Source organism: Hyperolius riggenbachi, chromosome 9 (genome assembly GCF_040937935.1).
Source record: "Hyperolius riggenbachi isolate aHypRig1 chromosome 9, aHypRig1.pri, whole genome shotgun sequence".
Lineage (NCBI taxonomy): Eukaryota > Metazoa > Chordata > Amphibia > Anura > Hyperoliidae > Hyperolius > Hyperolius riggenbachi.
The window spans coordinates 298,639,144-298,661,884 of record NC_090654.1 but is presented as its reverse complement, the minus strand read 5'-3'; the positions used below and the strand labels follow the sequence as shown (position 1 = coordinate 298,661,884).

At 50.6% G+C, this 22,741-nt stretch overlaps 1 protein-coding gene across 1 annotated transcript in view; it reads left to right on the top strand.

Moving 5' to 3' along the window:
• SETD3 (SET domain containing 3, actin N3(tau)-histidine methyltransferase) overlaps positions 1-22,741 on the top strand; it is a 134,438-nt gene that overhangs the window by 108,296 nt on the left and 3,401 nt on the right. Inside the window, exons 7-10 of the mRNA XM_068254991.1 lie at positions 5,184-5,258; positions 18,752-18,918; positions 19,927-20,012; positions 21,275-21,435. Of these exons, the coding sequence (XP_068111092.1) occupies positions 5,184-5,258; positions 18,752-18,918; positions 19,927-20,012; positions 21,275-21,435 (489 nt within the window). The remainder of the gene's footprint in view (positions 1-5,183; positions 5,259-18,751; positions 18,919-19,926; positions 20,013-21,274; positions 21,436-22,741) is intronic.

The window sequence follows — 22,741 nt, the reverse complement described above, 5'->3', positions numbered from 1 at the left end:
TGTGACTGCATTCCATTAACCCCGCCCCTAGTGGCTAAGCCTTTGGAGTGGCTGCATTCCATTAACCCCACCCCTAGTGGCTGAGCCTGTGGTTTGACTGCATTCCATTAACCCCACCCCTAGTGGCTGAGCCTGTGGTGTGACTGCATTCCATTGGCCCCACCCCTAGTGGCTGAGCCTGTGGTGTGACTGCATTCCATTGGCCACACCCCTAGTGGCTAAGCCTGTGGTGTGACTGCATTCCATTAACCCCACCCCTAGTGGCTGAGCCTGTGGTGTGACTGCATTCCATTGGCCCCACCCCTAGTGGCTAAGCCTGTGGTGTGACTGCATTCCATTAACCCCACCCCTAGTGGATGAGCCTGTGGTGTGACTGCATTCCATTGGCCCCACCCCTAGTGGCTGAGCCTGTGGTGTGACTGCATTCCATTGGCCCCACCCCTAGTGGCTGAGCCTGTGGAGTGGCTGCATTCAATTAACCCCACCCCTAGTGGCTAAGCCTGTGGAGTGGCTGCATTCCATTGACCCCACCCCTAGTGGCTAAGCCTGTGGAGTGGCTGCATTCCATTAACCCCACCCCTAGTGGCTAAGCCTGTGGAGTGGCTGCATTCCATTAACCCCACCCCTAGTGGCTAAGCCTGTGGTGTGACTGCATTCCATTAACCCCACCCCTAGTGGCTGAGCCTGTGGTGTGACTGCATTCCATTAACCCCACCCCTAGTGGCTGAGCCTGTGGTGTGACTGCATTCCATTGGCCCCACCCCTAGTGGCTAAGCCTGTGGAGTGGCTGCATTCCATTAACCCCACCCCTAGTGGCTGAGCCTGTGGTGTGACTGCATTCCATTGGCCCCACCCCTAGTGGCTAAGCCTGTGGTGTGACTGCATTCCATTAACCCCACCCCTAGTGGATGAGCCTGTGGTGTGACTGCATTCCATTGGCCCCACCCCTAGTGGCTGAGCCTGTGGTGTGACTGCATTCCATTGGCCCCACCCCTAGTGGCTAAGCCTGTGGAGTGGCTGCATTCAATTAACCCCACCCCTAGTGGCTAAGCCTGTGGAGTGGCTGCATTCCATTGACCCCACCCCTAGTGGCTAAGCCTGTGGAGTGGCTGCATTCCATTAACCCCACCCCTAGTGGCTAAGCCTGTGGAGTGGCTGCATTCCATTAACCCCACCCCTAGTGGCTAAGCCTGTGGTGTGACTGCATTCCATTAACCCCACCCCTAGTGGCTGAGCCTGTGGTGTGACTGCATTCCATTAACCCCACCCCTAGTGGCTGAGCCTGTGGTGTGACTGCATTCCATTGGCCCCACCCCTAGTGGCTAAGCCTGTGGAGTGGCTGCATTCCATTAACCCCACCCCTAGTGGCTGAGCCTTTGGTGTGACTGCATTCCATTGGCCCCACCCCTAGTGGCTAAGCCTGTGGTGTGACTGCATTCCATTAACCCCACCCCTAGTGGCTAAGCCACTTTATTTATGGTTTGTGTACCCATCCTCCCGGTATTGAAGCTTTGTGTACCCATCCTCCTGGTATTTAAACTTTGTGTACCCTTTCTTCTGGTATTTGTCATGTGTACCCATCCTCCTAGTATTTATGCTTTGTGTACACGTCCTCCTGGTATCGCTGGCAGTTGTGTACCCATCCTCCTGGTATCGTGGCAGTTCATTAGCTATGCCATGCTTACCCGTCCTCCTGTTATCGCTGGCAGTTCAGGAGCTGTGCCATGTGTACCCATCCTCTTGGTATTTATGCCATGTGTACCCATCCTCCTGGTATTTATGCCATGTGTACTCACCCTCCTGGTATTTATGCCGTGTACCTATCCTCCTAGTACGTATGCCATGTGTACCCATCCTCCTGGTATTGCTGGTAGTTGTGTACCTGTCCTCCCAGTATCTCTGGTAGTTGTGTACCCATCCTCCGGTATTGCTGGTAGTTGTGTACCTGTCCTCCTGGTATCGATGGTAGTTGTGTACCTGTCCTCCTGGTATCGCTGGTAGTTGTGTACCTGTCGTCCTGGTATCGCTGGTAGTTGTGTACCTGTCCTCCTGGTATCGCTGGTAGTTGTGTACCTGTCCTGGTATCGCTGGTAGTTGTGTACCTGTCGTCCTGGTATCGCTGGTAGTTGTGTACCTGTCCTCCTGGTATCGATGGTAGTTGTGTACCTGTCCTCCTGGTATCGCTGGTAGTTGTGTACCTGTCGTCCTGGTATCGCTGGTAGTTGTGTACCTGTCCTCCTGGTATCGCTGGTAGTTGTGTACCTGTCCTGGTATCGCTGGTAGTTGTGTACCTGTCGTCCTGGTATCGCTGGTAGTTGTGTACCCATCCTCCCGGTATATGTGCCATGTGTACCCGTCCTCCGGTATCGCTGGTAGTTGTGTACCTGTCCTGGTATCGCTGGTAGTTGTGTACCCGTCCTCCCGGTATATATGCCATGTGTACCCGTCCTCCTGGTATCGCTGGTAGTTGTGTACCTGTCCTCCTGGTATAGCTGGTAGTTGTGTACCTGTCCTCCTGGTATCGCTGGTAGTTGTGTACCCATCCTCCCGGTATATGTGCCATGTGTACCCGTCCTCCGGTATCGCTGGTAGTTGTGTACCTGTCCTCCTGGTATCACTGGTAGTTGTGTACCTGTCCTCCTGGTATCGCTGGTAGTTGTGTACCTGTCCCCCTGGTATCACTGGTAGTTGTGTACCCGTCCTCCCGGTATATGTGCCATGTGTACCCGCTCTCCGGTATCGCTGGTAGTTGTGTACCTGTCCTGGTATCGCTGGTAGTTTGTGTACCCGTCCTCCCGGTATATATGCCATGTGTACCCGTCCTCCTGGTATCACTGGTAGTTGTGTACCTGTCCTCCTGGTATCGCTGGTAGTTGTGTACCTGTCCCCCTGGTATCACTGGTAGTTGTGTACCCGTCCTCCCGGTATATGTGCCATGTGTACCCGTCCTCCGGTATTGCTGGTAGTTGTGTACCTGTCCTCCTAGTATCGCTGGTAGTTGTGTACCCATCCTCCCGGTATATGTGCCATGTGTACCCGTCCTCCTGGTATCACTGGTAGTTGTGTACCTGACCTCCTGGTATCGCTGGTAGTTGTGTACCCGTCATCCCGGTATATGTGCCATGTGTACCCCTCCTCCTGGTATCGCTGGTAGTTGTGTACCTGTCCTCCTGGTATCGCTGGTAGTTGTGTACCTGTCCTTCTGGTATCGCTGGTAGTTGTGTACCTGTCCTCCTGGTATCGCTGGTAGTTGTGTACCTGGTATCGCTGGTAGTTATGTACCCGTCCTCCTGGTATCGCTGGTAGTTGTGTACTCATCCTCCCGGTATATGTGCCATGTGTACCCGTCCTCCTGGTATCGCTAGTAGTTGTGTACCTGTCCTCCTGGTATCGCTGGTAGTTGTGTACCTGTCCTCCTGGTATCACTGGTAGTTGTGTACCTGTCCTCCTGGTGTCGCTGGTAGTTGTGTACCTGTCCCCCTGGTATCACTGGTAGTTGTGTACCCATCCTCCCGGTATATGTGCCATGTGTACCCGTCCTCCGGTATCGCTGGTAGTTGTGTACCTGTCCTCCTGGTATCGCTGGTAGTTGTGTACCCATCCTCCCAGTATATATGCCATGTGTACCCATCCTCCTGGTATCGCTGGTAGTTGTGTACCTGTCCTCCTGGTATCGCTAATAGTTGTGTACCTGTCCTCCTGGTATCACTGGTAGTTGTGTACCCGTCCTCCCGGTATATGTGCCATGTGTACCCGTCCTCCGGTATCGCTGGTAGTTGTGTTCCTGTCCTCCTAGTATCGCTGGTAGTTGTGTACCCATCCTCCCGGTATATATGCCATGTGTACCCGTCCTCCGGTATCGCTGGTAGTTGTGTACCTGTCCTCCTGGTATCGCTGGTAGTTGTGTACCTGTCCTCCTGGTATCGCTGGTAGTTGTGTACCTGTCCCCCTGGTATCACTGGTAGTTGTGTACCCGTCCTCCCGGTATATGTGCCATGTGTACCCGCTCTCCGGTATCGCTGGTAGTTGTGTACCTGTCCTGGTATCGCTGGTAGTTTGTGTACCCGTCCTCCCGGTATATATGCCATGTGTACCCGTCCTCCTGGTATCACTGGTAGTTGTGTACCTGTCCTCCTGGTATCGCTGGTAGTTGTGTACCTGTCCCCCTGGTATCACTGGTAGTTGTGTACCCGTCCTCCCGGTATATGTGCCATGTGTACCCGTCCTCCGGTATTGCTGGTAGTTGTGTACCTGTCCTCCTAGTATCGCTGGTAGTTGTGTACCCATCCTCCCGGTATCGCTGGTAGTTGTGTACCCGTCCTCCCGGTATCGCTGGTAGTTGTGTACCTGTCCTCCCGGTATCACTGGTAGTTGTGTACCCGTCCTCCCGGTATCGCTGGTAGTTGTGTACCCGTCCTCCCGGTATCGCTGGTAGTTGTGTATCCGTCCTCCCGGTATCGCTGGTAGTTGTGTACCCGTCCTCCCGGTATCGCTGGTAGTTGTGTACCCATCCTCCCGGTATCGCTGGTAGTTGTGTACCCGTCCTCCCGGTATTGCTGGTAGTTGTGTACTCGTCCTCCTGGTATCGCTGGTAGTTGTGTACCTGTCCTCCTGGTATCGTTGGTAGTTGTGTACCTGTCCTCCTGGTATCGCTGGTAGTTGTGTACCCGTCCTCCTGGTATATATGCCATGTGTTCCCGTCCTCCTGGTATCGCTGGTAGTTGTGTACCCATCCTCCCGGTATATATGCCATGTGTACCCGTCCTCCCGGTATCGCTGGTAGTTGTGTACTCGTCCTCCCGGTATCGCTGGTAGTTGTGTACCTGTCCTCCTGGTATCGCTGGTAGTTGTGTACTCGTCCTCCCGGTATCGCTGGTAGTTGTGTACCTGTCCTCCTGGTATCGCTGGTAGTTGTGTACCCGTCCTCCCGGTATCAGCAGAATGGCTGCATGCAGCAGGTGTGAGGCGAGCCCCCAGTCTTGCTCCTCTTCGGATGGTGTTTGGGATCCCCGGTAGGTTTCATGAAATATTCAGCTGCAAAGCTGTCACGTCAGGTGGAACAGAGTCGCCGGTGAATGCTTCCCATTAATGTTTCATGCTGTCTAAAGAGACAATCTTGCTGCAGGTAAAATAGCATCTAATGAGTGGAAATCTTTATTCATGACTTTTGCTCTCTTCCTCAGATAACGACTGGTTATAATCTGGAGGATGACCGATGCGAGTGCGTGGCGTTGCAGCAGTTTCAAGCGGGGGAACAGGTAAGACTAGGCGGAGGCCATCTGTGAATTAAGCAGCATATTGTGCGCTGATCGCCGCAGGCCCAGAGGAGACGTCTACACAGCCAGAATCCTTCGCAGCTTCTTATAGGGCCTGAGAATATTCCCATACATCTGTTTTTATAAATAACCTGATCCAATATTCCCCTTTATGTGTGAACAGCGGGGCTGTGTTATGTGATTTAATAAGCCAATTATCCTTAAAGACGGCAGTCACCGCTACAGACGACTCCTAAAGCTCAAACTCTGCAGGAATTCCAATATTCTGCCCCCCCCCCCCCTCAGTCTGCATCAGCTCAGCCTCCCCCCACTTTTATTCAATACATTTCCATTCATTACCAATGTACAATGTTATTTATAGATTGCCCATCTGTAGAGCTCCACCCAAATCAGAGAACGACGCTTCCGATACTATCCCCTCCACTCGGGTCTTGGTCAAGAGTTTGGGCTATTCCCAGGTCATCCCTGACCTTCTGGACCAGATATCTTTAAAGGAGAACTGAAGTGAGAGTTAAATGGAGGCTGCCATATTTATTTCCTTTTAAGCACTACCAGTTCCCTGGTTGTCCTGCTGATCCTCAGCTTCTAATACTTTAAGCCATAGCCCCTGAACAAGCATACAGCAGATCAGGGTTCTCTGACATTTTTGTCCGATCTGACAAGATTTGCTGCATGCTTGTTTCTGGCGTTATTCAGACACTAATGCAGCCAAAGAGGATCAGCAGGGCTTCCGGGCAACTGGTATTGTTTTAAAGGAAATAAATATGGCAGCCTCCATACACAGTCATATCCAATGTGCCTTCCTCTCTCCATCTCCAGATACTTTTACTCTAGTACCTCAAAAGTAAAAAACTACCATAGCATAATACTGTATTGTGTATAAAATATATAAAAATTCATTGCACTCACAAAATGATCATTGGAGAGAGAAGATACCCATAATCGTAAAGATATCTGGTTGAGAATACCCCCAACACTTAACTTGTTTCTATTGCAATTTGGGCTCAGTCTCAGCGTCACTATAGCCACCATAATTCACATAATGGCGTCTCCTCAGCCAAGCTTAGTATAGCGTCTCCTCAGCCAAGCTTACTATAGCGTCACCTCAGCCAAGCTTAGTATAGCGTCGCCTCAGCCAAGCTTAGTATAGCGTCGCCTCAGCCAAGCTTAGTATAGCGTCTCCTCAGCCAAGCTTAGTATAGCGTCTCCTCAGCCAAGCTTAGTATAGCGTCTCCTCAGCCAAGCTTAGTATAGCGTCACCTCTCAGCCAAGCTTAGTATAGCGTCGCCTCAGCCAAGCTTAGTATAGCGTCGCCTCTCAGCCAAGCTTAGTATAGCGTCTCCTCAGCCAAGCTTAGTATAGCCTCGCCTCAGCCAAGCTTAGTTTAGCGTCACCTCTCAGCCAAGCTTAGTATAGTGTCACCTCAGCCAAGCTTAGTATAGCGTCTCCTCAGCCAAGCTTAGTATAGCGTCTCCTCAGCCAAGCTTAGTATAGAGTCACCTCAGCCAAGCTTAGTATAGCGTCTCCTCAGCCAAGCTTAGTAAAGCGTCGCCTCAGCCAAGCTTAGTATAGCGTCTCCTCAGCCAAGCTTAGTATAGCTTCTCCTCAGCCAAGCTTACTATAGCTTCTCCTCAGCCAAGCTTAGTATAGAGTCTCCTCAGCCAAGCTTAGTATAGCGTCGCCTCTCAGCCAAGCTTAGTATAGCGTCTCCTCAGCCAAGCTTAGTATAGCGTCACCTCAGCCAAGCTTAGTATAGCGTCACCTCTCAGCCAAGCTTAGCATAGTGTCTCCTCAGCCAAGCTTAGTATAGCGTCTCCTCAGCCAAGCTTAGTATAGCGTCTCCTCAGCCAAGCTTAGTATAGCGTCTCCTCAGCCAAGCTTAGTATAGCGTCGCCTCAGCCAAGCTTAGTATAGCGTCGCCTCAGCCAAGCTTAGTATAGCGTCTCCTCAGCCAAGCTTAGTATAGCGTCTCCTCACCCAAGCTTAGTATAGCGTCGCCTCAGCCAAGCTTAGTATAGCGTCGCCTCAGCCAAGCTTAGTATAGCGTCTCCTCAGCCAAGCTTAGTATAGCGTCGCCTCAGCCAAGCTTAGTATAGCGTCGCCTCAGCCAAGCTTAGTATAGCGTCGCCTCAGCCAAGCTTAGTATAGCGTCGCCTCAGCCAAGCTTAGTATAGCGTCGCCTCAGCCAAGCTTAGTATAGCGTCGCCTCAGCCAAGCTTAGTATAGCGTCTCCTCAGCCAAGCTTAGTATAGCGGCTCCTCAGCCAAGCTTAGTATAGAGTCTCCTCAGCCAAGCTTAGTATAGCGTCGCCTCAGCCAAGCTTAGTATAGCGTCGCCTCAGCCAAGCTTAGTATAGCGTCGCCTCAGCCAAGCTTAGTATAGCGTCTCCTCAGCCAAGCTTAGTATAGCGTCTCCTCAGCCAAGCTTAGTATAGCGTCGCCTCAGCCAAGCTTAGTATAGCGTCTCCTCACCCAAGCTTAGTATAGCGTCTCCTCAGCCAAGCTTAGTATAGCGTCTCCTCACCCAAGCTTAGTATAGCGTCTCCTCACCCAAGCTTAGTATAGCGTCTCCTCAGCCAGGCTTAGTATAGAGTCTCCTCAGCCAACCTTAGAATAGCGTCTCCTCAGCCAAGCTTAGTATAGCGTCTCCTCAGCCAAGCTTAGTATAGCTTCTCCTCAGCCAAGCTTAGTATAGCGTCGCCTGAGCCAAGCTTAGTATAGCGTCTCCTCAGCCAAGCTTAGTATAGCGTCTCCTCAGCCAAGCTTAGTATAGCGTCTCCTCAGCCAAGCTTAGTATAGCGTCTCCTCAGCCAAGCTTAGTATAGCGTCTCCTCAGCCAAGCTTAGTATAGCGTCTCCTCAGCCAAGCTTAGTATAGCGTCTCCTCAGCCAAGCTTAGTATAGCGTCTCCTCAGCCAAGCTTAGTATAGCGTCACCTCAGCCAAGCTTAGTATAGCGTCTCCTCAGCCAAGCTTAGTATAGCGTCACCTCAGCCAAGCTTAGTAAAGCATCTCCTCAGCCAAGCTTAGTATAGCGTCACCTCAGCCAAGCTTAGTATAGCGTCTCCTCAGCCAAGCTTAGTATAGCTTCTCCTCAGCCAAGCTTAGGATAGCGTCACCTCAGCCAAGCTTAGTATAGCGTCTCCTCAGCCAAGCTTAGTATAGCGTCTCCTCAGCCAAGCTTAGTATAGCTTAGTATAGCGTCACCTCAGCCAAGCTTAGTATAGCGTCTCCTCAGCCAAGCTTAGTATAGCTTCTCCTCAGCCAAGCTTAGTATGGCGTCTCCTCAGCCAAGCTTAGTATAGCGTCACCTCAGCCAAGCTTAGTATAGCGTCACCTCAGCCAAGCTTAGTATAGCGTCTCCTCAGCCAAGCTTAGTATGGCGTCTCCTCAGCCAAGCTTAGTATAGCGTCACCTCAGCCAAGCTTAGTATAGCGTCTCCTCAGCCAAGCTTAGTATAGCGTCTCCTCAGCCAAGCTTAGTATAGCGTCTCCTCAGCCAAGCTTAGTATAGCGTCTCCTCAGCCAAGCTTAGTATAGCGTCGCCTCAGCCAAGCTTAGTATAGCGTCTCCTCAGCCAAGCTTAGTATAGCTTCTCCTCAGCCAAGCTTAGCATAGAGTCTCCTCAGCCAAGCTTAGCATAGCCTCGCCTCAGCCCAGCTTAGCATAGCGTCTCCTCAGCCAAGCTTAGCATAGCCTCGCCTCAGCCCAGCTTAGCATAGCGTCTCCTCAGCCAAGCTTAGCATAGTGTCTCCTCAGCCAAGCTTAGTATAGCCTCGCCTCAGCCAAGCTTAGTATAGCCTCGCCTCAGCCAAGCTTAGTATAGCATCTCCTCAGCCATGCTTAGTATAGCGTCGCCTCAGCCAAGCTTAGTATGGCGTCACCTCAGCCAACCTTAGTATGGCGTCACCTCAGCCAAGCTTAGTATAGCGTTTCCTCAGCCATGCTTAGTATAGCGTCGCCTGAGCCCAGCTTAGTATAGCATCTCCTCAGCCAAGCTTAGTATAGCGTCTCCTCAGCCAAGCTTAGTATAGCGTCACCTCAGCCAAGCTTAGTATAGCGTCACCTCAGCCAAGCTTAGTATAGCGTCTCCTCAGCCAAGCTTAGTATAGCGTCACCTCAGCCAAGCTTAGTATAGCGTCGCCTCAGCCAAGCTTAGTATAGCGTCACCTCAGCCAAGCTTAGTATAGCGTCTCCTCAGCCAAGCTTAGTATAGCGTCGCCTCACCCAAGCTTAGTATAGAGTCTCCTCAGCCAAGCTTAGTATGGCGTCTCCTCAGCCAAGCTTAGTATGGCGTCTCCTCAGCCAACCTTACTATAGTGTCTCCTCAGCCAAGCTTAGTATAGCGTCTCCTCAGCCAAGCTTAGTAAAGCGTCACCTCACCCAAGCTTAGTATAGAGTCTCCTCAGCCAAGCTTAGTATAGCGTCGCCTCAGCCAAGCTTAGTATAGCGTCACCTCAGCCAAGCTTAGTATAGCTTCTCCTCAGCCAAGCTTAGTATAGCGTCTCCTCAGCCAAGCTTAGTAAAGCGTCACCTCACCCAAGCTTAGTATAGCGTCGCCTCAGCCAAGCTTAGTATAGCGTCGCCTCAGCCAAGCTTAGTATAGCGTCACCTCAGCCAAGCTTAGTATAGCATCTCCTCAGCCAAGCTTAGTAAAGCGTCTCCTCAGCCAAGCTTAGTAAAGCGTCACCTCAGCCAAGCTTAGTATAGCGTCTCCTCAGCCAAGCTTAGTATAGCGTCTCCTCAGCCAAGCTTAGTATAGCATCGCCTCACCCAAGCTTTGTATAGCGTCTTCTCAGCCAAGCTTAGTATAGCTTCTCCTCAGCCAAGCTTAGTATAGCGTCTCCTCAGCCAAGCTTAGTATAGCGTCGCCTCAGCCAAGCTTAGCATAGCGTCTCCTCAGCCAAGCTTAGTATAGCCTCGCCTCAGCCAAGCTTAGTATAGCGTCTCCTCAGCCAAGCTTAGTATAGCGTCGCCTCACCCAAGCTTAGTATAGAGTCTCCTCAGCCAAGCTTAGTATGGCGTCTCCTCAGCCAAGCTTAGTATAGCGTCTCCTCAGCCAACCTTACTATAGTGTCTCCTCAGCCAAGCTTAGTATAGCGTCTCCTCAGCCAAGCTTAGTAAAGCGTCACCTCACCCAAGCTTAGTATAGAGTCACCTCAGCCAAGCTTAGTATAGCGTCGCCTCAGCCAAGCTTAGTATAGCGTCGCCTCAGCCAAGCTTAGTATAGCGTCTCCTCAGCCAAGCTTAGTAAAGCGTCACCTCAGCCAAGCTTAGTATAGCGTCTCCTCAGCCAAGCTTGGTATAGCGTCACCTCAGCCAAGCTTAGTATAGAGTCACCTCAGCCAAGCTTAGTAAAGCGTCGCCTCACCCAAGCTTTGTATAGCGTCTCCTCAGCCAAGCTTAGTATAGCGTCTCCTCAGCCAAGCTTAGTATAGCGTCTCCTCAGCCAAGCTTAGTATAGCGTCTCCTCAGCCAAGCTTAGTATAGAGTCTCCTCAGCCAAGCTTAGTATAGCGTCTCCTCAGCCAAGCTTAGTATAGAGTCACCTCACCCAAGCTTAGTATAGAGTCTCCTCAGCCAAGCTTAGTAAAGCGTCGCCTCACCCAAGCTTTGTATAGCGTCTCCTCAGCCAAGCTTAGTATAGCGTCTCCTCAGCCAAGCTTAGTATAGCGTCTCCTCAGCCAAGCTTAGTATAGCGTCTCCTCAGCCAAGCTTAGTATAGCGTCTCCTCAGCCAAGCTTACTATAGCCTCGCCTCAGCCAAGCTTAGTATAGCGTCTCCTCAGCCAAGCTTAGTATAGCGTCTCCTCAGCCAAGCTTAGTATAGCGTCTCCTTAGCCAAGCTTAGTATAGCGTCTCCTCAGCCAAGCTTAGTATAGCGTCTCCTCAGCCAAGCTTAGTATAGCGTCTCCTCAGCCAAGCTTACTATAGCCTCGCCTCAGCCAAGCTTAGTATAGCATCTCCTCAGCCAAGCTTACTATAGCCTCGCCTCAGCCAAGCTTAGTATAGCGTCTCCTCAGCCAAGCTTAGTATAGCGTCTCCTCAGCCAAGCTTACTATAGCCTCGCCTCAGCCAAGCTTAGTATAGCGTCTCCTCAGCCAAGCTTAGTATAGCGTCTCCTCAGCCAAGCTTAGTATAGCGTCACCTCAGCCAAGCTTAGTATAGCGTCACCTCTCAGCAAAGCTTAGTATAGCGTCACCTCAGCCAAGCTTAGTATAGCGTCACCTCTCAGCCAAGCTTAGTATAGCGTCACCTCAGCCAAGCTTAGTATAGCGTCACCTCTCAGCCAAGCTTAGTATAGCGTCACCTCTCAGCCAAGCTTAGTATAGAGTCTCCTCAGCCAAGCTTAGTATAGCGTCACCTCACTCAAGCTTAGTATAGCGTCTCCTCAGCCAAGCTTAGTATAGCGTCTCCTCAGCCAAGCTTAGTATAGCGTCTCCTCAGCCAAGCTTAGTCTAGCGTCTCCTCAGCCAAGCTTAGTATAGCCTCTCCTCAGCCAAGCTTAGTATAGCGTCTCCTCAGCCAAGCTTAGTATAGCGTCTCCTCAGCCAAGCTTAGTCTAGCGTCTCCTCAGCCAAGCTTAGTATAGCCTCTCCTCAGCCAAGCTTAGTATAGCGTCACCTCAGCCAAGCTTAGTATAGCGTCACCTCTCAGCAAAGCTTAGTATAGCGTCTCCTCAGCCAAGCTTAGTATAGCGTCTCCTCAGCCAAGCTTAGTATAGCCTCGCCTCAGCCAAGCTTAGTATAGCGTCTCCTCAGCCAAGCTTAGTATAGCCTCGCCTCAGCCAAGCTTAGTATAGCGTCTCCTCAGCCAAGCTTAGTCTAGCGTCTCCTCAGCCAAGCTTAGTATAGCGTCTCCTCAGCCAAGCTTAGTATAGAGTCTCCTCAGCCAAGCTTAGTATAGAGTCTCCTCAGCCAAGCTTAGTAAAGCGTCACCTCAGCCAAGCTTAGTATAGCGTGTCCTCAGCCAAGCTTAGTATAGCGTCTCCTCAGCCAAGCTTAGTATAGAGTCTCCTCAGCCAAGCTTAGTATAGAGTCTCCTCAGCCAAGCTTAGTATAGCGTCTCCTCAGCCAAGCTTAGTATAGCGTCTCCTCAGCCAAGCTTAGTATAGAGTCACCTCACCCAAGCTTAGTATAGAGTCTCCTCAGCCAAGCTTAGTAAAGCGTCGCCTCACCCAAGCTTTGTATAGCGTCTCCTCAGCCAAGCTTAGTATAGCGTCTCCTCAGCCAAGCTTAGTATAGCGTCTCCTCAGCCAAGCTTAGTATAGCGTCTCCTCAGCCAAGCTTAGTATAGCGTCTCCTCAGCCAAGCTTACTATAGCCTCGCCTCAGCCAAGCTTAGTATAGCCTCGCCTCAGCCAAGCTTAGTATAGCGTCTCCTCAGCCAAGCTTAGTATAGCGTCTCCTCAGCCAAGCTTAGTATAGCGTCTCCTCAGCCAAGCTTAGTATAGCGTCTCCTCAGCCAAGCTTAGTATAGCGTCTCCTCAGCCAAGCTTAGTATAGCGTCTCCTCAGCCAAGCTTACTATAGCCTCGCCTCAGCCAAGCTTAGTATAGCATCTCCTCAGCCAAGCTTACTATAGCCTCGCCTCAGCCAAGCTTAGTATAGCGTCTCCTCAGCCAAGCTTAGTATAGCGTCTCCTCAGCCAAGCTTACTATAGCCTCGCCTCAGCCAAGCTTAGTATAGCGTCTCCTCAGCCAAGCTTAGTATAGTGTCTCCTCAGCCAAGCTTAGTATAACGTCACCTCAGCCAAGCTTAGTATAGCGTCACCTCTCAGCAAAGCTTAGTATAGCGTCACCTCAGCCAAGCTTAGTATAGCGTCACCTCTCAGCCAAGCTTAGTATAGCGTCACCTCAGCCAAGCTTAGTATAGCGTCACCTCTCAGCCAAGCTTAGTATAGCGTCACCTCTCAGCCAAGCTTAGTATAGAGTCTCCTCAGCCAAGCTTAGTATAGCGTCACCTCACTCAAGCTTAGTATAGCGTCACCTCACTCAAGCTTAGTATAGCGTCTCCTCAGCCAAGCTTAGTATAGCGTCTCCTCAGCCAAGCTTAGTATAGCGTCTCCTCAGCCAAGCTTAGTCTAGCGTCTCCTCAGCCAAGCTTAGTATAGCGTCACCTCTCAGCAAAGCTTAGTATAGCGTCTCCTCAGCCAAGCTTAGTATAGCGTCTCCTCAGCCAAGCTTAGTATAGCCTCGCCTCAGCCAAGCTTAGTATAGCGTCTCCTCAGCCAAGCTTAGTATAGCCTCGCCTCAGCCAAGCTTAGTCTAGCGTCTCCTCAGCCAAGCTTAGTATAGCGTCTCCTCAGCCAAGCTTAGTATAGAGTCTCCTCAGCCAAGCTTAGTATAGAGTCTCCTCAGCCAAGCTTAGTAAAGCGTCACCTCAGCCAAGCTTAGTATAGCGTGTCCTCAGCCAAGCTTAGTATAGCGTCTCCTCAGCCAAGCTTAGTATAGAGTCTCCTCAGCCAAGCTTAGTATAGAGTCTCCTCAGCCAAGCTTAGTATAGCGTCTCCTCAGCCAAGCTTAGTATAGCCTCGCCTCAGCCAAGCTTAGTATAGCGTCTCCTCAGCCAAGCTTAGTATAGCGTCTCCTCAGCCAAGCTTAGTATAGCGTCTCCTCAGCCAAGCTTAGTATAGAGTCTCCTCAGCCAAGCTTAGTATAGCGTCTCCTCAGCCAAGCTTAGTATAGCGTCTCCTCAGCCAAGCTTAGTATAGCCTCGCCTCAGCCAAGCTTAGTATAGCGTCTCCTCAGCCAAGCTTAGTATAGCGTCTCCTCAGCCAAGCTTAGTATAGCGTCTCCTCAGCCAAGCTTAGTATAGCGTCTCCTCAGCCAAGCTTAGTATAGCGTCTCCTCAGCCAAGCTTAGTATAGCGTCTCCTCAGCCAAGCTTAGTATAGCGTCTCCTCAGCCAAGCTTAGTATAGCCTCACCTCAGCCAAGCTTAGTATAGCGTCTCCTCAGCCAAGCTTAGTATAGCGTCTCCTCAGCCAAGCTTAGTATAGCGTCACCTCACTCAAGCTTAGTATAGCGTCTCCTCAGCCAAGCTTAGTATAGCGTCTCCTCAGCCAAGCTTAGTCTAGCGTCTCTTAGTATAGAGTCTCCTCAGCCAAGCTTAGTATAGCGTCTCCTCAACCAAGCTTAGTATAGCGTCTCCTCAGCCAAGCTTAGTATAGCCTCACCTCAGCCAAGCTTAGTATAGCGTCTCCTCAGCCAAGCTTAGTATAGCCTCACCTCAGCCAAGCTTAGTATAGCGTCTCCTCAGCCAAGCTTAGTATAGCGTCTCCTCAGCCAAGCTTAGTATAGCGTCTCCTCAGCCAAGCTTAGTATAGAGTCTCCTCAGCCAAGCTTAGTATAGCGTCTCCTCAGCCAAGCTTAGTATAGCGTCTCCTCAGCCAAGCTTAGTATAGCGTCTCCTCAGCCAAGCTTAGTATAGCGTCTCCTCAGCCAAGCTTAGTATAGCGTCTCCTCAGCCAAGCTTAGTATAGCGTCTCCTCAGCCAAGCTTAGTATAGCGTCTCCTCAGCCAAGCTTAGTATAGCGTCTCCTCAGCCAAGCTTAGTATAGCGTCACCTCACTCAAGCTTAGTATAGCGTCTCCTCAGCCAAGCTTAGTATAGTGTCTCCTCAGCCAAGCTTAGTATAACGTCACCTCAGCCAAGCTTAGTATAGCGTCACCTCTCAGCAAAGCTTAGTATAGCGTCACCTCAGCCAAGCTTAGTATAGCGTCACCTCTCAGCCAAGCTTAGTATAGCGTCACCTCAGCCAAGCTTAGTATAGCGTCACCTCTCAGCCAAGCTTAGTATAGCGTCACCTCTCAGCCAAGCTTAGTATAGAGTCTCCTCAGCCAAGCTTAGTATAGCGTCACCTCACTCAAGCTTAGTATAGCGTCACCTCACTCAAGCTTAGTATAGCGTCTCCTCAGCCAAGCTTAGTATAGCGTCTCCTCAGCCAAGCTTAGTATAGCGTCTCCTCAGCCAAGCTTAGTCTAGCGTCTCCTCAGCCAAGCTTAGTATAGCGTCACCTCTCAGCAAAGCTTAGTATAGCGTCTCCTCAGCCAAGCTTAGTATAGCGTCTCCTCAGCCAAGCTTAGTATAGCCTCGCCTCAGCCAAGCTTAGTATAGCGTCTCCTCAGCCAAGCTTAGTATAGCCTCGCCTCAGCCAAGCTTAGTCTAGCGTCTCCTCAGCCAAGCTTAGTATAGCGTCTCCTCAGCCAAGCTTAGTATAGAGTCTCCTCAGCCAAGCTTAGTATAGAGTCTCCTCAGCCAAGCTTAGTAAAGCGTCACCTCAGCCAAGCTTAGTATAGCGTGTCCTCAGCCAAGCTTAGTATAGCGTCTCCTCAGCCAAGCTTAGTATAGAGTCTCCTCAGCCAAGCTTAGTATAGAGTCTCCTCAGCCAAGCTTAGTATAGCGTCTCCTCAGCCAAGCTTAGTATAGCCTCGCCTCAGCCAAGCTTAGTATAGCGTCTCCTCAGCCAAGCTTAGTATAGCGTCTCCTCAGCCAAGCTTAGTATAGCGTCTCCTCAGCCAAGCTTAGTATAGAGTCTCCTCAGCCAAGCTTAGTATAGCGTCTCCTCAGCCAAGCTTAGTATAGCGTCTCCTCAGCCAAGCTTAGTATAGCCTCGCCTCAGCCAAGCTTAGTATAGCGTCTCCTCAGCCAAGCTTAGTATAGCGTCTCCTCAGCCAAGCTTAGTATAGCGTCTCCTCAGCCAAGCTTAGTATAGCGTCTCCTCAGCCAAGCTTAGTATAGCGTCTCCTCAGCCAAGCTTAGTATAGCGTCTCCTCAGCCAAGCTTAGTATAGCGTCTCCTCAGCCAAGCTTAGTATAGCCTCACCTCAGCCAAGCTTAGTATAGCGTCTCCTCAGCCAAGCTTAGTATAGCGTCTCCTCAGCCAAGCTTAGTATAGCGTCACCTCACTCAAGCTTAGTATAGCGTCTCCTCAGCCAAGCTTAGTATAGCGTCTCCTCAGCCAAGCTTAGTCTAGCGTCTCTTAGTATAGAGTCTCCTCAGCCAAGCTTAGTATAGCGTCTCCTCAACCAAGCTTAGTATAGCGTCTCCTCAGCCAAGCTTAGTATAGCCTCACCTCAGCCAAGCTTAGTATAGCGTCTCCTCAGCCAAGCTTAGTATAGCCTCACCTCAGCCAAGCTTAGTATAGCGTCTCCTCAGCCAAGCTTAGTATAGCGTCTCCTCAGCCAAGCTTAGTATAGCGTCTCCTCAGCCAAGCTTAGTATAGAGTCTCCTCAGCCAAGCTTAGTATAGCGTCTCCTCAGCCAAGCTTAGTATAGCGTCTCCTCAGCCAAGCTTAGTATAGCGTCTCCTCAGCCAAGCTTAGTATAGCGTCTCCTCAGCCAAGCTTAGTATAGCGTCTCCTCAGCCAAGCTTAGTATAGCGTCTCCTCAGCCAAGCTTAGTATAGCGTCTCCTCAGCCAAGCTTAGTATAGCGTCTCCTCAGCCAAGCTTAGTATAGCGTCACCTCACTCAAGCTTAGTATAGCGTCTCCTCAGCCAAGCTTAGTATAGCCTCGCCTCAGCCAAGCTTAGTATAGCGTCTCCTCAGCCAAGCTTAGTCTAGCTTCTCTTAGTATAGAGTCTCCTCAGCCAAGCTTAGTATAGCGTCTCCTCAGCCAAGCTTAGTATAGCGTCTCCTCAGCCAAGCTTAGTCTAGCGTCTCTTAGTATAGAGTCTCCTCAGCCAAGCTTAGTATAGCGTCTCCTCAGCCAAGCTTAGTATAGCGTCTCCTCAGCCAAGCTTAGTATAGCCTCACCTCAGCCAAGCTTAGTATAGCGTCTCCTCAGCCAAGCTTAGTATAGCGTCTCCTCAGCCAAGCTTAGTATAGCGTCTCCTCAGCCAAGCTTAGTATAGCGTCTCCTCAGCCAAGCTTAGTATAGCGTCTCCTCAGCCAAGCTTGGTATAGCGTCTCCTCAGCCAAGCTTAGTATAGCGTCTCCTCAGCCAAGCTTAGTATAGCGTCTCCTCAGCCAAGCTTAGTATAGCGTCTCCTCAGCCAAGCTTAGTATAGCGTCTCCTCAGCCAAGCTTAGTATAGCGTCTCCTCAGCCAAGCTTAGTATAGCGTCACCTCACTCAAGCTTAGTATAGCGTCTCCTCAGCCAAGCTTAGTATAGCCTCGCCTCAGCCAAGCTTAGTATAGCGTCTCCTCAGCCAAGCTTAGTCTAGCGTCTCCTCAGCCAAGCTTAGTCTAGCGTCTCCTCAGCCAAGCTTAGTATAGCGTCTCCTCAGCCAAGCTTAGTATAGCCTCGCCTCAGCCAAGCTTAGTATAGCGTCTCCTCAGCCAAGTTTAGTATAGCGTCTCCTCAGCCAAGCTTAGTATAGCGTCTCCTCAGCCAAGCTTAGTCTAGCGTCTCCTCAGCCAAGCTTAGTATAGAGTCTCCTCAGCCAAGCTTAGTATAGAGTCTCCTCAGCCAAGCTTAGTATAGCGTCTCCTCAGCCAAGCTTAGTATAGCCTCGCCTTAGCCAAGCTTAGTATAGCGTCTCCTCAGCCAAGCTTAGTATAGCGTCTCCTCAGCCAAGCTTAGTATAGCGTCTCCTCAGCCAAGCTTAGTATAGCGTCTCCTCAGCCAAGCTTAGTATAGCGTCTCCTCAGCCAAGCTTAGTATAGAGTCTCCTCAGCCAAGCTTAGTATAGCGTCTCCTCAGCCAAGCTTAGTATAGCGTCTCCTCAGCCAAGCTTAGTATAGCGTCTCCTCAGCCAAGCTTAGTATAGCGTCTCCTCAGCCAAGCTTAGTATAGCCTCACCTCAGCCAAGCTTAGTATAGCGTCTCCTCAGCCAAGCTTAGTATAGCGTCTCCTCAGCCAAGCTTAGTATAGCATCTCCTCAGCCAAGCTTAGTATAGCGTCTCCTCAGCCAAGCTTAGCATAGCGTCTCCTCAGCCAAGCTTAGTATAGCTTCTCCTCAGCCAAGCTTAGTATAGCGTCTCCTCAGCCAAGCTTAGCATAGCGTCTCCTCAGCCAAGCTTAGTATAGCATGTGTTGACTGTTTCCTGCTGCAATAAGACCCCAGATCTACCCCATTCTGGGGAGAGCAGCGTAAGGATGCCCACTACATTTCATTATACTCTGCAGCATCGGCATCAGGCAGTTTCAATCATAATGATTAAATGTGGGCGGTAGTGCAAGGACAGTGATGTATAAATGAGGATTACCACCAACTGCATGCCGGATGGGGGAGCATGACAGCCCCTCACCCCCCCATTCCTTAGTGCAGTAGTCACCCCCCCCTCCCCCATTAGCGCAGCGGCACCTGTCCTGTCATGTTAGCTGGTGTCCTTAGATCACATACAATCGATGGTCAGACTCTCCATACTTCAGACTCTCCATGTATGGAGAGATTGGAGCAGCCGCTCACACATAAGCCGCACAGTCACTTTTATGGGGTGGTAAGGAGACGGGTATTCTCCTATCCTGGCAGAATAAACACCGTTAAGCAGATTTCATGCAAGGCTCTTGTCTGTTATCTCGTGTCCTCTTCTCTTGTCCAGATTTATATTTTCTATGGCACGCGCTCAAACGCAGAGTTTGTCATCCACAACGGATTCTTCTTTGAGAACAACACTCACGACCGGGTGAAGATAAAGCTGGGCGTCAGTAAGAGCGACCGACTCTACGCCATGAAGGCCGAAGTCCTAGCTCGAGCCGGCATCCCAACGTAAGCCCTTCCTTCTGTTGTACACAAAAAGAGATGCCAACATCAATAGATGACATTGTATGAATAATGCAATCATTGTTACTGCTGTGTTTTTCTTATGAGAGATCTGTGAACTGCCCGGCTTTTATTTACCAAACCGTTCTTCTCTGCACCCGTTCTATTGTGCCACGAAATCCCTTGCTTTCCATTGTGCAGCCGTTCTATTCTGCTGCAGCGTGGAGCCGCCTGTGCCGCCGCAGCGTGGAGCCGCCTGTGCCGCCGCAGCGTCGAGCCGCCTGTGGAGCCGCCTGTGCCGCCGCAGCGTAGAGCCGCCGTGCCGCAGCAGCGTGGTGCCGCTTGTGCCGCAGCAGCGTGGTGCCGCCCGTGCCGCAGCAGCGTGGAGCCGCCTGTGCCGCAGCGTCGTGCCGCAGCAGCGTGGAGCCACCCGCGCCGCAGCAGCGTGGAGCCGCCTGTGCCGCAGCAGCGTGGAGCCGCCTGTGCCGCAGCAGCGTGGAGCCGCCTGTGCCGCAGCAGCATGGAGCCGCCCGCGCCGCAGCGGCGTGGAGCCGCCCGCGCCGCAGCAGCGTGGAGTGCAGTGGGGAGTGGCCTGTGCCGTGCAGTGTGAGGTAGCACAGAGCCCTCCTGTAGATGGGTGGGTATATGGTGCTGCTCAGGTGCTCCTGTACATTGGTGCCACGGTCAGTCTTGGATCGGGGGGTGGGGGCAGGGGGCCCGAGGTTCTGAGAAGCCTCTGAAAGATTCAGAGAATTCCCTCTACTGAAGCATCGGACTTGTTTGATTTGATAAAGTGGCAGGTTTGCTGTAATTAGATGTTTTCTCCAATTTTCATGGACTTGGAATGTAAATTGCCGCAGCTCAGACTTGGGCTCAGCAGTTGCTGTACATTGGCTGCATTTCCCACCTTCATGTCACAGAATGGTCTGTGTGTGTGAAATCACCAGAGACTGTCACATCAATATACATATGTTATCATTACTGCTCTTCTGACTGCCACCCCTCTATTCCCAGGTCCAGTGTGTTCGCTCTGCACGTCACCGAACCCCCCATCTCCGCTCAGCTGCTGGCCTTCCTGCGGGTCTTCTGCATGACTGAGGGTAAGGTGCCTGTCACTTAACTGAGCTACATCCCTTCTATAGATCACTCCACCCATAACTGAACTAAGTCACTTCTATGGATAGCCAGCTCCACTCATAACTGAGCTATGTCAAGTCTATGGATTGCCAGCTCCACTCATAACTGAGCTCTGTCACTTTCTATGGATAGCCAGCTCCACACATAACTGAACTCCGTCACTTCTATGGATAGCCAGCTCCACTCAAAACTGAGCTCTGTCACGTCTATGGATAGCCAGCTCCACACATAACTGAGCTCTGTCACGTCTATGGATAGCCAGCTCCACCCATAACTGAGCTCTGTCACGTATATGGATCACTCCACCCATAACTGAGCTACGTCACTTCTATGGATCGGTCCACTCATAACTGAGCTCTGTCATTTTTATGGATAGCTTCACCCATAAATGAGCTCTGTCACTTCTATGGATCACTCCACCCATAACTGAGCTACGTCACTTCTATGGATCGCTCCACCCATAACTGAGCTATGTCACTTCTATGGATAGCCAGCTCCACTCATAACTGAGCTATGTTACTTCTATGGATAGCTCCACTCATAACTGAGCTCCGTCACTTGTATGGATAGCCAGCTCCACACATAACTGAGCTCCGTCACTTCTATGGATAACCAGCTCCAGTCATAACTGAGCTCTGTCACGTCTATGGATAGCCGGTTCCACACTGAGCTAAGTCATGTCTATAGATAGCAAGCTCCACTCATAATTGAGGTTTTTTTCTGTGTTTAAGACACTGTAGTGACATAGATTGCAGTAAATTATTCAGGATATTCACTTTTACAGTAATTTTCCTGTTTTCAGCATCAGAAACACTTTCTATAGCTGTATATTGCTGTATATCGTTATGCGCTCCCCCCTCCCCCCATGATGTCACAGCCTAGGCTGTTTAGCTAAGCAGAATGCTCCTCCCAGCAGTAAAAATGTCACCTCCTGTGATACATTTTAGAATGTAAATCAAGTAGGCAAAGTTTTTTTTGCAGTTCGCAAAGTCCAGGGTTGTGGATTTGGTCCAAAATCATCCGACTCCTCCGTTTATGAAACCTATGACACCAGGTACCCAAAATTACCCCGACTCCACAGCCCTGGAGCAAGCCCTCAATAAATAATTTATAAACTAATATTGGTAAAAAATAAGCAGTTTTATTCATTCAGTTTATTTTCCCTTCTTATGAGAGGTGACGTTTTCCAGGGTCCATGTAATGAGAAGTTCTCTCTCTCCTGCAGATGAGCTGAAGGAACACTTGATCGGAGAGCATGCACTCAACAAGATCTTCACACTGGGGAATACGGAGTTTCCTGTCAGCTGGGACAATGAGATTAAGCTGTGGACCTTCCTGGAGGCCAGAGCTTCACTGCTGCTGAAGACCTACAGAACCACCATCGAGGTAACGCCACCATCTCCTGGTCTCGCCTATTCACCTGTGTATGCATGAGAGTGTAGCCAGCCACATCCACAAGAGCATTGAAACAATACGTTGGTTGCCTGAAGCAGAGGGCGTGGATAGGTTTGGCAGGTTCTGGTCCTTGTGAAACCGATCTTATGCTGAGGTAATCTGCCGCTGCACCACTGACTTGGGCTCTTCCTTCATGCGATGGGGTCATGGTAGGAGAATTCTATTTGTACCATAAGAATGGATTTGCTAGGACAAGGCAGAGGGATAGGTTTTATTATTGGGAGAACATGAACAGGTAATATGTAAAGTAGTAACACAGCCACAAAGGTTACCACTGGATAGGCAGGTGGGGAGAATTATAACCTGACCCCGCTCCGGGATATAAGAAGTGGCTCTCTGTAGACCGGAAGGAATGGGGATACACCCCTCCACCAAGGGTGGGCTAGACACTTTGTAAAGTTGTCACACAGACACATACAAACGTCGCCACGAAGGTTACCACTGGATAGGCGGGCGGGGAGAATTATAACCTGACCCCGCTCAGGTATAAGAAGTGGCTCTCTGTAGACCGGATGGAATGGAGATACACCCCTCCACCAAGGGTGGACTAGACACTTTGTAAAGTCGTCACACAGACACATACAAACGTCGCCACGAAGGTTACCACTGGATAGGCGGGCGGGGAGAATTATAACCTGACCCCGCTCAGGTATAAGAAGTGGCTCTCTGTAGATCGGATGGAATGGAGATACACCCCTCCACCCAGGGTGGACTACACAATTTGTAAAGTAGTAACACAGAGGCACCAAGTAGAGTAAAAACGATTAAAAGCAGTTTAAAAAGGGAGAAGTTGGTGGACTTACCTCTCATAGGCAAAAAGTTTGGAGGGTACAAAGTCAGGTCAATAGCCTGGCTAAGCGCTTAGCCAGGCTATTGACCTGACTTTGTACCCTCCAAACTTTTTGCCAGATGAAGTGGGATAGTGACCCGTGAAACGTGTTGCAACCTTGGAGCTTTTAATAAAAAGTTACTTTATAATGTAACGTCCCATTGTCTGGTTTATCTTTCTATGAGAGAGGTAAGTCCACCAACTTCCCCCTTTTTAAACCGCTTTTAATTGTTTTTACTCTACTTGGCGCCTCTGTGTTACGACTTTACAAATTGTCTAGTCCACCCTTGGTGGAGGGGTGTATCCCTAATCCTTCCTGTCTACAGAGAGCCACTTCTTATCCCGGAGCGGGGTCAGGTTATAATTCTCCCCGCCCGCCTATCCAGTGGTTGCCTTTGTGGTGACCCA